This window comes from Aegilops tauschii, chromosome 5 (genome assembly GCF_002575655.3).
Source record: "Aegilops tauschii subsp. strangulata cultivar AL8/78 chromosome 5, Aet v6.0, whole genome shotgun sequence".
NCBI lineage: Eukaryota > Viridiplantae > Streptophyta > Magnoliopsida > Poales > Poaceae > Aegilops > Aegilops tauschii.
Window position 1 is genome coordinate 404,523,929 of NC_053039.3, and position 13,439 is coordinate 404,537,367.

General features: G+C 51.7%; 1 protein-coding gene across 1 annotated transcript; it reads right to left on the minus strand.

Moving 5' to 3' along the window:
* Positions 1–10,809: 10,809 nt before the first annotated feature.
* Positions 10,810–12,971, minus strand: LOC109763727 (L-ascorbate oxidase-like). The gene is made up of 2 exons (XM_020322591.3): positions 12,405–12,971; positions 10,810–12,311 (listed from the first exon to the last, which is right to left on the minus strand). The coding sequence occupies exons 1-2, from the start codon at positions 12,768–12,770 to the stop codon at positions 10,965–10,967; spliced, it is 1,713 nt and encodes a 570-aa protein (XP_020178180.1). The 5' UTR covers positions 12,771–12,971; the 3' UTR covers positions 10,810–10,964.
* Between the last annotated feature and the right edge of the window lie 468 nt (positions 12,972–13,439).

The window sequence follows — 13,439 nt, forward strand, 5'->3', positions numbered from 1 at the left end:
GTATCTCATACTGTTGCCTTCTGCCATGCGCGCACACTTTCGCCTCGTGCGTGCCGCGCGCGCGCCGAGCACGCCGACTGATGTTCTTTCGTTCGGCGCAGCTGCTACGCATGTTCGCCATGTTCCGCGATCACAACAGCGACGCAGAGTTCAAGTACCTCCACGTCTTCAGGCGGATCGACAGGTGCGAGAAATGGGCGGCCGTCCGACGCACCCTCGCCAAAGCCAAAGCGACGTACAAGCCGGACACGCCAACCGCGGGCGCGGCTGACGGGCGACCGGACGGCAACAAAGGTGCCAAGAAGGCGAAATACGCCGAGTCGGCTGCCTCGCACATGCAAGAGTCCATCGAACACTGCCTCGCCGATGCCAAGACCAGGGCCGCCCAGCGAGAAGAGAAAATTGAGGCGAGGTGGGCTGTTTTGATGACGAACAGCGTCGTCAAACTCGACTTGCTCCGGACCAACGCCGCTGCGAAACTCAAAGCTCAAGACGCGAAGAAGAGGAACAACGACCTCGCCTTCTTGATGGGCGGCGCTGACATGCTCCAGAGCGGCGACGAGAAGCTCAAGGTGTGGTTCTTGGCGGAGCGCGGCCTCATCCTGAATCCGATACCGGAAATATGCCCTAGAGGCAATAATAAAATGGTTATTATTATATTTCCTTGTTCATGATAATTGTCTATTGTTCATGCTATAATTGTGTTATCCGGAAATCGTAATACATGTGTGAACACATAGACCATAACATGTCCCTAGTGAGCCTCTAGTTGACTAGCTCGTTGATCAATAGATGGTTACGGTTTCCTGACCATGGACATTGGATGTCATTGATAACGGGATCACATCATTAGGAGAATGATGTGATGGACAAGACCCAATCCTAAGCATAGCACTAGATTGTGTAGTTTGTTTGCTAAAGCTTTTCTAATGTCAAGTATCATTTCCATAGACCATGAGATCGTGCAACTCCCGGATACCGTAGGAATGCTTTGGGTGTACCAAACGTCACAACGTAACTGGGTGGCTATAAAGGTGCACTACAGGTATCTCCGAAAGTGCCTGTTGGGTTGGCACGGATCGAGACTGGGATTTGTCACTCCGTATGACGGAGAGGTATCTCTGGGCCCACTCGGTAATGCATCATCATAATGAGCTCAATGTGACTAAGTAGTTAGTCACGGGATCATGCATTACGGAACAAGTAAAGTGACTTGCCGGTAACGAGATTGAACGAGGTATTGGGATACCGACGATCGAATCTCGGGCAAGTAACGTACCGATAGACAAAGGGAATTGTATACGGGATTGATTGAATCCTCGACATCGTGGTTCATCCGATGAGATTATCGTGGAGCATGTGGGAGCCAACATGGGTATCCAGATCCCGCTGTTGGTTATTGACCGGAGAGTTGTCTCGGTCATGTCTACGTGTCTCCCGAACCCGTAGGGTCTACACACTTAAGGTTCCGTGACGCTAGAGTTGTAGAGATATTAGTATGCGGTTAATCGAAAGTTATTCGGAGTCCCGGATGAGATCCCGGACGTCACGAGGAGTTCCGAAATGGTCTGGAGGTAAAGATTTATATATAGGAAGTCCAGTTTCGGCCACCGGGAGAGTTTCGGGGGTCACCGGTATTGTACCGGGACCACCGGAAGGGTCCCGGGGGTCCATCGGGTGGGGCCAGCTATCCCGGAGGGTGGGCTGAAGTGGCGTGGGAACCAGCCCCTGGTGGGGTGGTGCGCCCCACCCAAGGGCCCAAGGCGCCTAGGGTTGGAAACCCTAGGGGGCCGTTGCCCCCAGGGGGCATGCGCCCCCCTGGTTGGAAACCCTAAGGGGGCCGTTGCCCCCCGAGGGGCCGCCGCCCCAGGGGGGCCGCCGTCCCCCTCTAGATGGGATCTCCAAGGGGGGCATGTGCCCCCCTAGTCCCTATATATAGTGGAGGGGAGGGAGGGCAGCCGCACCCTAAGCCCTGGCGCCTCCCTCTCCCTCCCGTGACACCTCTTCCTCCTCCAGTAGCGCTTGGCGAAGCCCTGCTGGAATCCCGCTGCTTCCACCACCACGCCATCATGCTGCTGGATCTCCATCAACTTCTCCTCTCCCCTTGCTGGATTAGGAAGGAGGAGACGTCTCCGCTCCATACGTGTGTTGAACGCGGAGGTGCCGTCCGTTCGGCGCTAGAATCATCGGTGATTTGGATAACGACGAGTACGACTCCATCAACTCTGTTCTCTTGAACGCTTCCACTCGCGATCTACAAGGGTATGTAGATGCACTCCTCTGTCTCTCGTTGCTAGATGACTCCATAGATTGATCTTGGTGATGCGTAGAAAATTTTAAATTTCTGTTATGGTCCCGAACAGTGGCATCATGAGCCAGGTTTATGCGTAGTTTCTATGCACGAGTAGAACACAAGTTGTTGTGGGCGTCGATTTTGTCAATTTACTTGCCGTTACTAGTCTTATCTTAATCCGGAGGCATCGTAGGATGAAGCGGCCCGGACCGACCTTACACGTACACTTACGTGAGACAGGTTCCACCGACTGACATGCACTAGTTGCATAAGGTGGCTAGCGGGTGTCTGTCTCTCCTACTTTAGTCGGATCGGATTCGATGAAAAGGGTCCTTATGAAGGGTAAATAGAAATTGGCATATCACGTTGTGGTTTTGGCGTAGGTAAGAAACGTTCTTGCTAAGAAACCTATAGCAGCCACGTAAAAATTTGCAACAACAATTAGAGGACGTCTAACTTGTTTTTGCAGCATATGCCGTGTGATGTGATATGGCCAAAAGGATGTGATGAATGATATATGTGATGTATGAGATTGATCATGTTCTTGTAATAGGAATCACGACTTGCATGTCGATGAGTATGACAACCAGCAGGAGCCATAGGAGTTGTCTTAATTTATTTATGACCTGCGTGTCAACTGAAACGTCATGTAATTACTTTACTTTATTGCTAACCGTTAGCCATAGTAGTAGAAGTAATAGTTGGCGAGACAACTTCATGAAGACACGATGATGGAGATCATGGTGTCATGCCGGTGACAATGATGAACATGGCGCCCCGAAGATGGAGATCAAAAGGAGCAAAATGATATTGGCCATATCATGTCACTATTTGATTGCATGTGATGTTTATCATGTTTTACATCTTATTTGCTTAGAACGACGGTAGCATAAATAAGATAATCCCTCGCTAAAATTTCAAGAAAGTGTTCCCCCTAACTATGCACCATTGCGAAGGTTCGTTGTTCCGAAGCACCACGTGATGATCGGGTGTGATAGGTTCTAACGTTCGCATACAACGGGTGTAAGCCAGATTTACACACGCAATACACTTAGGTTGACTTGACGAGCCTAGCATGTACAGACATGGCCTCGGAACACAAGAGACCGAAAGGTCGAACATGAGTCGTATAGCAAATACGATCAACATGAAGATGTTCACCGATGATGACTAGTCCGTCTCACGTGATGATCGGACACGGCCTAGTTGACTCGGATCATGTATCACTTAGATGACTAGAGGGATGTCTATCTGAGTGGGAGTTCATTAATAATTTGATTAGATGAACTTAATTATCATGAACTTAGTCTAAAATCTTTACAATATGTCTTGTAGATCAAATGGCCCACGCTAATGTCAACCTCAACTTCAACGCGTTCCTAGAGAAAACCAAGCTGAAAGACGATGGTAGCAACTATACGGACTGGGACCGGAACTTTAGGATCATCCTCATAGCTGCCAAGAAAGCATATGTCCTTGAAGCACCGCTAGGTGAAGCACCCGTCCCAGCAAACCAAGACGTTATGAACGCCTGGCAAACACGTGTTGATGATTACTCCCTGGTTCAGTGCGGCATGCTTTACAACTTAAAACCGGGGCTCCAAAAGCGTTTCGAGCAGCACGGAGCATATGAGATGTTCCAAGAGATGAAGATGGTTTTCCAAGCTCATGCCCGGGTCGAGAGATATGAAGTCTCCGACAAGTTCTACAGTTGTAAGATGAAGGAGAATAGTTCCGTCAGCAAACACATACTCAAAATGTCTGGGTTGCACAACCGCTTGTCTCAGCTGGGAGTTAATCTCCCGGATGACGCGGTCGTTGACAGAATCCTTCAGTCGCTCCCACCTAGCTACAAGAGCTTTGTGATGAACTTCAATATGCAGGGGATGGAAAAGACCATTCCTGAGGTATATTCAATGCTGAAATCAGCGGAGGTGGAGATCAAAAAGGAACATCAAGTGTTGATGGTGAATAAAACCACTAAGTTCAAGAAAGGCAAGGGTAAGAAGAACTTCAAGAAAGACGGCAAGGGAGTTTCCGTGCCCGGTAAGCAAGCTGCCGGGAAGAAGACAAAGAATGGACCCAAGCCTGAGACTGAGTGCTTTTATTGCAAGGGAAACGGTCACTGGAAGCGGAACTGCCCCAAGTACTTAGCGAATAAGAAGGCCGGCAATACCAAAGGTATATGTGATATACATGTTATTGATGTGCACCTAACCAGCACTCGTAGTAGCTCCTGGGTATTTGATACCGGTGCGGTTGCTCATATTTGTAACTCAAAGCAGGAGCTGCGGAATAAGCGGAGACTGGCGAAGGACGAGGTGACGATGCGCGTCGGGAATGGTTCCAAGGTCGATGTGATCGCCGTCGGCACGCTACCTCTACATTTACCTACGGGATTAGTTTTAAACCTCAATAATTGTTATTTAGTGCCAGCTTTGAGCATGAACATTGTATCTGGATCTCGTTTGATGCGAGATGGCTACTCATTTAAATCCGAGAATAATGGTTGTTCTATTTATATGAGAGATATGTTTTATGGTCATGCCCCGCTGGTCAATGGTTTATTCTTAATGAATCTCGAACGTGATGTTACACATATTCATAGTGTGAATGCCAAGAAATGTAAGGTTGATAATGATAGTCCCACATACTTGTGGCACTGCCGCCTTGGTCACATTGGTGTCAAACGCATGAAGAAACTCCATGCAGATGGACTTTTGGAATCTCTTGATTATGAACCATTTGACACGTGCGAACCATGCCTCATGGGCAAGATGACCAAGACTCCGTTCTCCGAAACAATGGAGCGAGCAACCAACTTATTGGAAATCATACAAACCGATGTGTGCGGTCCAATGAGCGTTGAGGCTCGCGGTGGCTATCGTTATGTTCTCACCCTCAGTGATGACTTAAGTAGATATGGGTATGTCTACTTAATGAAACACAAGTCTGAGACCTTTGAAAAGTTCAAGGAATTTCAGAGTGAGGTTGAGAATCAACGTGACAGGAAAATAAAGTTCTTATGATCAGATCGTGGAGGGGAATATTTGAGTCACGAATTTGGCACACACTTAAGGAAATGTGGAATTGTTTCACAACTCACGCCGCCTGGAACACCTCAGCGTAATGGTGTGTCCGAACGTCGTAATCGCACTCTATTGGATATGCTGCGATCTATGATGTCTCTTACCGATCTACCGCTATCATTCTGGGGTTATGCTTTAGAGACTGCCGCATTCACTTTAAATAGGGCTCCATCGAAATCCGTTGAGATAACACCGTATGAATTATGGTTTGGAAAGAAACCTAAGCTGTCGTTTCTTAAAATTCTGGGATGCGATGCTTATGTCAAGAAACTTCAACCTGAAAAGCTCGAACCCAAGTCGGAAAAATGCGTCTTCATAGGATACCCTAAGGAAACCATTGGGTATACCTTCTACCTCAGATCCGAAGGCAAGATCTTCGTTGCCAAGAACGGGTCCTTTCTGAAGAAAGAGTTTCTCTAGAAAGAAGTAAGTGGGAGGAAAGTGGAACTTGATGAGATGACCCCTCTCGAACCAGAAAGTAGCGCAGCCCAAGAAAATGTTTCTGTGGTGCCTGCACCGACTACAGAGGAAGTTAATGATGACGATCATGATCAAGTTGCCACTGAACTTCGTAGGTCCACAAGGACATGTTCCGCACCAGAGTGGTACGACAACCCTGTCCTGGAAATCATGTTGTTGGACAACGGTGAAACTTCGAACTATGAAGAAGCAATGGTGAGCCCAGATTCCAACAAATGGCTTGAAGCCATGCAATCCGAGATAGGATCCATGTATGAAAACAAAGTATAGACTTTGACAGACTTGCCCGATGATCGGCGAGCGATAGAAAATAAATGGATCTTTAAGAAGAAGACAGACGCGGATGGAAATGTTACCATCTATAAAGCTCGACTTGTCGCTAAGGGTTATCGACAAGTTCAAGGAGTTGACTACGATGAGACCTTCTCACCCGTAGCGAAGCTGAAGTCCGTCCGAATCATGTTAGCAATTGCCGCATTCTACGATTATGAAATATGGCAAATGGACGTCAAAACAGCATTCCTTAACGGCTTCCTTAAGGAAGAATTGTATATGATGCAGCCGGAAGGTTTTGTCGATCCTAAGAATGCTGACAAGGTATGCAAGCTCCAGCGCTCAATCTATGGGCTGGTGCAGGCATCTCGGAGTTGGAACATTCGCTTTGATGAGATGATCAAAGCGTTTGGGTTTACACAGACTTATGGAGAAGCCTGTGTTTACAAGAAAGTGAGTGGGAGCTCTGTAGCATTTCTCATATTATATGTGGATGACATACTATTGATGGGAAATGATATAGAATTCTTGGAAAGCATAAAGACCTACTTGAATAAGTGTTTTTCAATGAAGGACCTTGGAGAAGCTGCTTACATATTAGGCATCAAGATCTATAGAGATAGATCGAGACGCCTCATAGGTCTTTCACAAAGCACATACCTTGATAAGATATTGAAGAAATTCAATATGGATCAGTCCAAGAAGGGGTTCTTGCCTGTATTGCAAGGTGTGAGATTGAGCACGGCTCAATGCCCGAACACGGCAGAAGATAAAGAAAAGATGAGTGTCATCCCCTATGCCTCGGCCATAGGGTCTATTATGTATGCGATGCTGTGTACCAGACCTAATGTAAACCTTGCCGTAAGTTTGGTAGGAAGGTACCAAAGTAATCCCGACATGGAACACTGGACAGCGGTCAAGAACATCCTGAAGTACCTGAAAAGGACTAAGGATATGTTTCTCGTTTATGGAGGTGACGAAGAGCTCGTCGTAAAGGGTTACGTCGATGCTAGCTTCGACACAGATCTGGATGACTCTAAGTCACAAACCAGATATGTTTATATTTTGAATGGTGGGGCAGTCAGCTGGTGCAGTTGCAAGCAAAGCGTCGTGGCGGGATCTACATGTGAAGCGGAGTACATGGCAGCCTCGGAGGCAGCACATGAATCAATCTGGATGAAGGAGTTCATTGCCGACCTAGGAGTTATTCCCAATGCATCGGGGCCGATGACTCTCTTCTGTGATAACACTGGAGCTATTGCCCTTGCCAAGGAGCCCAGGTTTCACAAGAAGACCAGGCACATCAAGCGTCGCTTCAACTCCATTCGTGAAAATGTTCAAAATGGAGACATAGATATTTGTAAAGTGCATACAGATTTGAATGTCGCAGATCCGTAGACTAAACCTCTTCCACGGGCGAAACATGATCAACACCAGAACTCTATGGGTGTACGATTCATCGCAATGTAACTAGATTATTGACTCTAGTGCAAGTGGGGACTGTTGGAAATATGCCCTAGAGGCAATAATAAATTGGTTATTATTATATTTCCTTGTTCATGATAATTGTCTATTGTTCATGCTATAATTGTGTTATCCGGAAATCATAATACATGTGTGAACACATAGACCATAACATGTCCCTAGTGAGCCTCTAGTTGACTAGCTCGTTGATCAATAGATGGTTACGGTTTCCTGACCATGGACATTGGATGTCATTGATAACGGGATCACATCATTAGGAGAATGATGTGATGGACAAGACCCAATCCTAAGCATAGCACTAGATCGTGTAGTTCGTTTGCTAATGCTTTTCTAATGTCAAGTATCATTCCCTTAGACCATGAGATCGTGCAACTCCCGGATACCGTAGGAATGCTTTGGGTGTACCAAACGTCACAATGTAACTGGGTGGCTATAAAGGTGCACTACAGGTATCTCCGAAAGTGCCTGTTGGGTTGGCACGGATCGAGACTGGGATTTGTCACTCCGTATGACGGAGAGGTATCTCTGGGCCCACTCGGTAATGCATCATCATAATGAGCTCAATGTGACTAAGTAGTTAGTCACGGGATCATGCATTACAGAACGAGTAAAGTGACTTGCCGGTAACGAGATTGAACGAGGTATTGGGATACCGACGATCGAATCTCGGGCAAGTAACGTACCGATAGACAAAGGGAATTGTATACGGGATTGATTGAATCCTCGACATCGTGGTTCATCCGATGAGCTTATCGTGGAGCATGTGGGATCCAACATGGGTATCCAGATCCCGCTGTTGGTTATTGACCGGAGAGTTGTCTCGGTCATGTCTACGTGTCTCCCGAACCCGTAGGGTCTACACACTTAAGGTTCGGTGACGCTAGAGTTGTAGAGATATTAGTATGCGGTTAACCGAAAGTTGTTCGGAGTCCCGGATGAGAAACCGGACGTCACGAGGAGTTCCGGAATGGTCCGGAGGTAAAGATTTATATATAGGAAGTCCAGTTTCGGCCACCGGGAGAGTTTCGGGGGTCACCGGTATTGTACCGAGACCACCGAAAGGGTCCTTGGGTCCACCGGATGGGGCCACCTATCCCGGAGGGTGGGCTGAAGTGGCGTGGGAACCAGCCCCTGGTGGGCTGGTGCGCCCCACCCAAGGGCCCAAGGCGCCTAGGTTTGGAAACCCTAGGGGGCCGTTGCCCCCCGAGGGGCGCATGCCCCCTGGTTGGAAACCCTAAGGGGGCCGTTGCCCCCCGAGGGGCCGCCGCCCCCTCTAGATGGGATCTCCAGGGGGCATGCGCCCCCCTAGCCCCTATATATAGTGGAGGGGAGGGAGGGCAGCCGCACCCTAAGCCCTGGCGCCTCCCTCTCCCTCCCGTGACACCTCTTCCTCCTCCAGTAGCGCTTGGCGAAGCCCTGCTGGAATCCCGCTGCTTCCACCACCACGCCGTCATGCTGCTGGATCTCCATCAACTTCTCCTTCCCCCTTGCTGGATCAAGAAGGAGGAGACGTCTCCGCTCCGTACGTGTGTTGAACGCGGAGGTGCCGTCCGTTCGGCGCTAGGATCATCGGTGATTTGGATCACGACGAGTACGACTCCATCAACCCCGTTCTCTTGAACGCTTCCGCTCGCGATCTACAAGGGTATGTAGATGCACTCCTCTTTCTCTTGTTGCTAGATGACTCCATAGATTGATCTTGGTGATGCGTAGAAAATTTTAAATTTCTGTTACGATCCCCAACACCATTGGGGGCTCAGCCAAACGGCGTGCAACAAATGGCATGGGATCGTCGAGGAGGTCGCGGCTCGCCCGGAGAGCGGCACCAGCGTGGAGGATCAGGTATCTTATACTATTGCCTTCCGCCGTGCGCGCACACTTTCGCCTCGTGCGCGCCGCGCGCGCGCCGAGCACGCCGACTGATGTTCTTTCGTTCGGCACAGCTACTACGCATGTTCGCCATGTTCCGCAATGACAGCAGCGACGCAGAGTTCAAGTACCTCCATGTCTTCAGGCGGATCGACAGGTGCGAGAAATGGGCGGCCGTCCGACGCACCCTCGTCAAAGCCAAAGAGACGTAGAAGCTGGACGCGCCAACCGCGGGCGCGGCTGACGGGCGACCGGACGGCAACAAAGGTGCCAAGAGGGCGAAATACGCCGAGTCGGCTGCCTCGCGTGTGCAAGAGTCCATCGAACACTGCCTCGCCGACGCCAAGACCAGGGCCGCCCAGCGAGAAGAGAAAATTGAGGCGAGGTGGGCTGTTTTGATGACGAACAGCGCCGTCAAACTCGACTTGCTCCGGACCAACGCCGCCGCGAAACTCAAAGCTCAAGACGCGAAGAAGAGGAACAACGACCTCGCCTTCTTGATGGGCGGCGCTGACATGCTCCAGAGCGGCGACGAGAAGCTCAAGGCGTGGTTCTTGGCGGAGCGCGGCCTCATCCTGAATCAGATACCGGCGACGCCGACGCCGCCGCCCAGCCTGGCGGCTGATGACGATGCCTCCGCGACGCCCAGCCCCACCGACGATGCCCCCGCGACGCCCAGCCCCACCGACGATGCCTCCGCCGCGCCCGGCATCACAGAAGCCACACCGACCAGCCCAGAAGCCGCGCCGACTCCTTCCAGCCCGCGTACACCGAGGACGACGCCGCCGGAGGTTGAGCTCGACGTTTGATGTACTCCTTCCGCGTCCTTCCTTTTCTGTACGCCGAACTACAGCGTGTCCTTTTATTTGATCGCCGAACTGTGGCACTGAATCGCCGAACTATTGCGATGATCACTTTTCTTTGAGCGGGAACGATGGAGTTCGAATATGGGGCGCCTTGGGGGGCGACACCTGGGGGCGTGGCTGGGGAGAAACGAACCCCAGGGGCCGATCTAGCGCCGGCTCGCCCCCAGGCCGCTCTTTTTCGGCGCCCTGGGGGGGGGGGGGGCGAACGGCTGGAGATGCTCTTAGAGGTGGTGTCTCCTATTTTACGCTCGGTGTTGGGTTGGCGGCCCTTGTGCCACTCATCCGGATGTCGTTTTATTTTTCTTCCGACCTGCTTGTTTACGGATTTTCTCACCACTTTGTAATTTGTATCGATTCGGCCGTTTGGGTTCTATATATAAATTTAGGCGAAAGCCTGTTTCGAGGAGTTATCATGAACCAGCTAACATTAATACATCAGGTATACAATCTCAAAGATTCTAACGGAGAAGGATAAATAAATACATGGTGTACACGAAAAAAGATCTACTGTATGTACCTTGTACACTTTATTAATACGGATAAATGAAATATTTTGTAAATGAAATGACAACTTGAACTAGAAAAAATGATAACTTGCACCCGGTCCGATCAGTGCAGCCCCTTGGATCGTCCACAGCCCATGATGGACGACGGCAGCCGGCCGACCCTCTCGACGCCCTCCTCGAAGACCACACCCATTCCCATGAACACGTGCGCCTCCACGTGGCAGTGGAACAGCCACACCCCCGGGTTGTCCGCCCGGAACCGCACCGCCGTCCACCCATCCGGGTGCAGCGGCACCGTGTTCTTCATGATCGGATCTCTCACGTTGAGCAGTCTCCAGGCGTCCGCGGCAGGGTTGAACTTACCTTCGCCGTGGCCGAGCACCCAGAAGTCGTGCCCATGGAGATGCCACGGGTGCGTCTCGGTCTTGTTGTTGAGCGCGTTGGAGTTCTGCAGCACCACGTCCACCACGGAGCCGAGCGCCAGCCGGTACACCGGGCTGCCCACGGTCCCGTTCGTCGGCGCCGGCGCGGAGATGTCGTGGCTCATGTGGTCGTACATGTCGGGCGGGGGGCGCTGCTCGTACGCGTCTTTCATGCCGCGCTTCATCGCCACGAGGTACGGCGTGGCCGGGAACATGAGCGACACGCCATTGATGGTCCACTTGATGTGGCCATCGATCCGGTTCTGGGTGTTGAGGAGGAGCAGCGTGCGGTCGGCCCTCGCCGGCATGGGCTCTACGAAGCGTGGGTGCGCGAAGATGGCCCTGCTCTGCTCCACCCTGATAGCCGTGTTGTTCCATGCCGGGCCAGCACGTGGCTCCGTGGGCGGAGGCATCCACGGGTTGTTCCCGTTGAAGGCGTAGCTGACGACGGCCTTGCCGCTGGGTGTCTGGCTGGGGTTGCGGCCAACGACGTGGGACGCAGCCCAGTAGTTTCGCCGCGGGTCCTGGTCGGCCTTGACCAGCACGGAGTACGTCTCGCCGGAGTAGATGAAGAGGCCCCTCACGGCGAACGGCCGCACGTAGTGCCCGTCGGCCTCCACGACCATCATCGGGTGGCCCTCCATCTCGAAGTAGAGCGAGGAGAGCGAGGTGAGGCTGCCGATGCGGAGGAGGTATGTCTTCCCCGGCACGGCGGTGAAGAGAGTCGGCAGAGCGCAGTCGGGGCGGGAGGCGTTGCACGTTCCACTGGGAGCGAGCGAGCAGTTGAACATTCCTCTGCCGTTGATGAGGAGAGACTGGGGCTCGGTGACGAAGACGAAGGGGTTGGAGGAGAGGCCTGTGGCCTGCTCGTAGACGCTCTTGTGCCACCAGTCGCCGAGGAGGACGGTGTGCTCCTCGTCGTACGAAAAGGGCTCGACGAAGCCCTCCGGCACGGTGACCACGATCATGCCGTTGAGCCCCGCCACGCGCTGCATCCCGTAGTGCGCATGGTACAGGTACGTGCCAGGCTGAAAACACAGAAAAAACACATTTAATTTGAGGCCTCATTTAATTTTGGAATGGAGAGAGTATATTGCCATATGTAATGTAGTTTTTCGTACCCTGTCGACGACGAATTTGTAGGTGAAGGTTTCGCCGGGCAGGATGGGGCACTGCGTGACGCCGGCGACGCCGTCAGCCCACGGCGTGTCGATCTGGCGGATGCCGTGCCAGTGGATGGCGGTGTTCTCGGTCTCGAGCTTGTTATGGACGGCGACGACGATGGTGTCGCCCTGCGTGGCGCGGATGGTCGGGCCGGGAGCCTCGCCGTTGACGGTCACGGCGAGCTTCTCGAAGCAGTCGGGGGACTTTAACTGGTACGAGATGTCCCACTCGTAGTGGTGCACCTTGGCCTCCGCCACGGCCACCAGCAGCCAGAAGCAGAGGACGGCAGCGGCAGCGAGCAGTGGCCTCGCCGACGGTGGCATCGTGCCGGCCGACGCGCGTAGCACCACACAGCTGCTTCGTTAATTGCACTGGCGCTGGCTGTGGAGTAAAGCAAGAAGAAGCTACCTGCCGCGCTGGACTAGTTCGATCGAGCAGGTGTGGCGTGTGTGTGGTCGTTGTTCTAGCACGCACGCGTTATCCTTATATATAGGCTGTGCATAGCGCGAGTGGATGATGATGATTGGAGCGAATCGTTCCAAGAGAGGCAAGTTCAACAAGCACGCGGGGCCGCCGGGGTGATGCAATTTGCAAGTATATATTTGAAGCACGTTGATGAATCACGTCCTCTACCCGATGGCTGCAGCCTGCAGGCAACCAAACACACATTACAGAATCGGTCGATCGCCGACCGTCGAGAAGCGACGTGGATGGAAGACGGATTCCGACCATGCAGCTTTTCCGGTGCCGATATTGCTGAGGGCATGTACAATGGAGGCTACAGGAAGCGTTAGCCCCAGACATCCACGTAGATAAAAAGCACTGAAACCACTGTGTGAAATAATCTCACCCAATGCTACAATCTCCTCAGCGGCCCCACCCTTCTCCCTTGTTTTCTTCACCTTTTTATTTTTCTCTCTTGCTTTTCTCCCAGACCGCATGGGTGCAGCTAGCGTTGCCATTGTTTATGAGGGAGAAAAGAAGTCAACGGT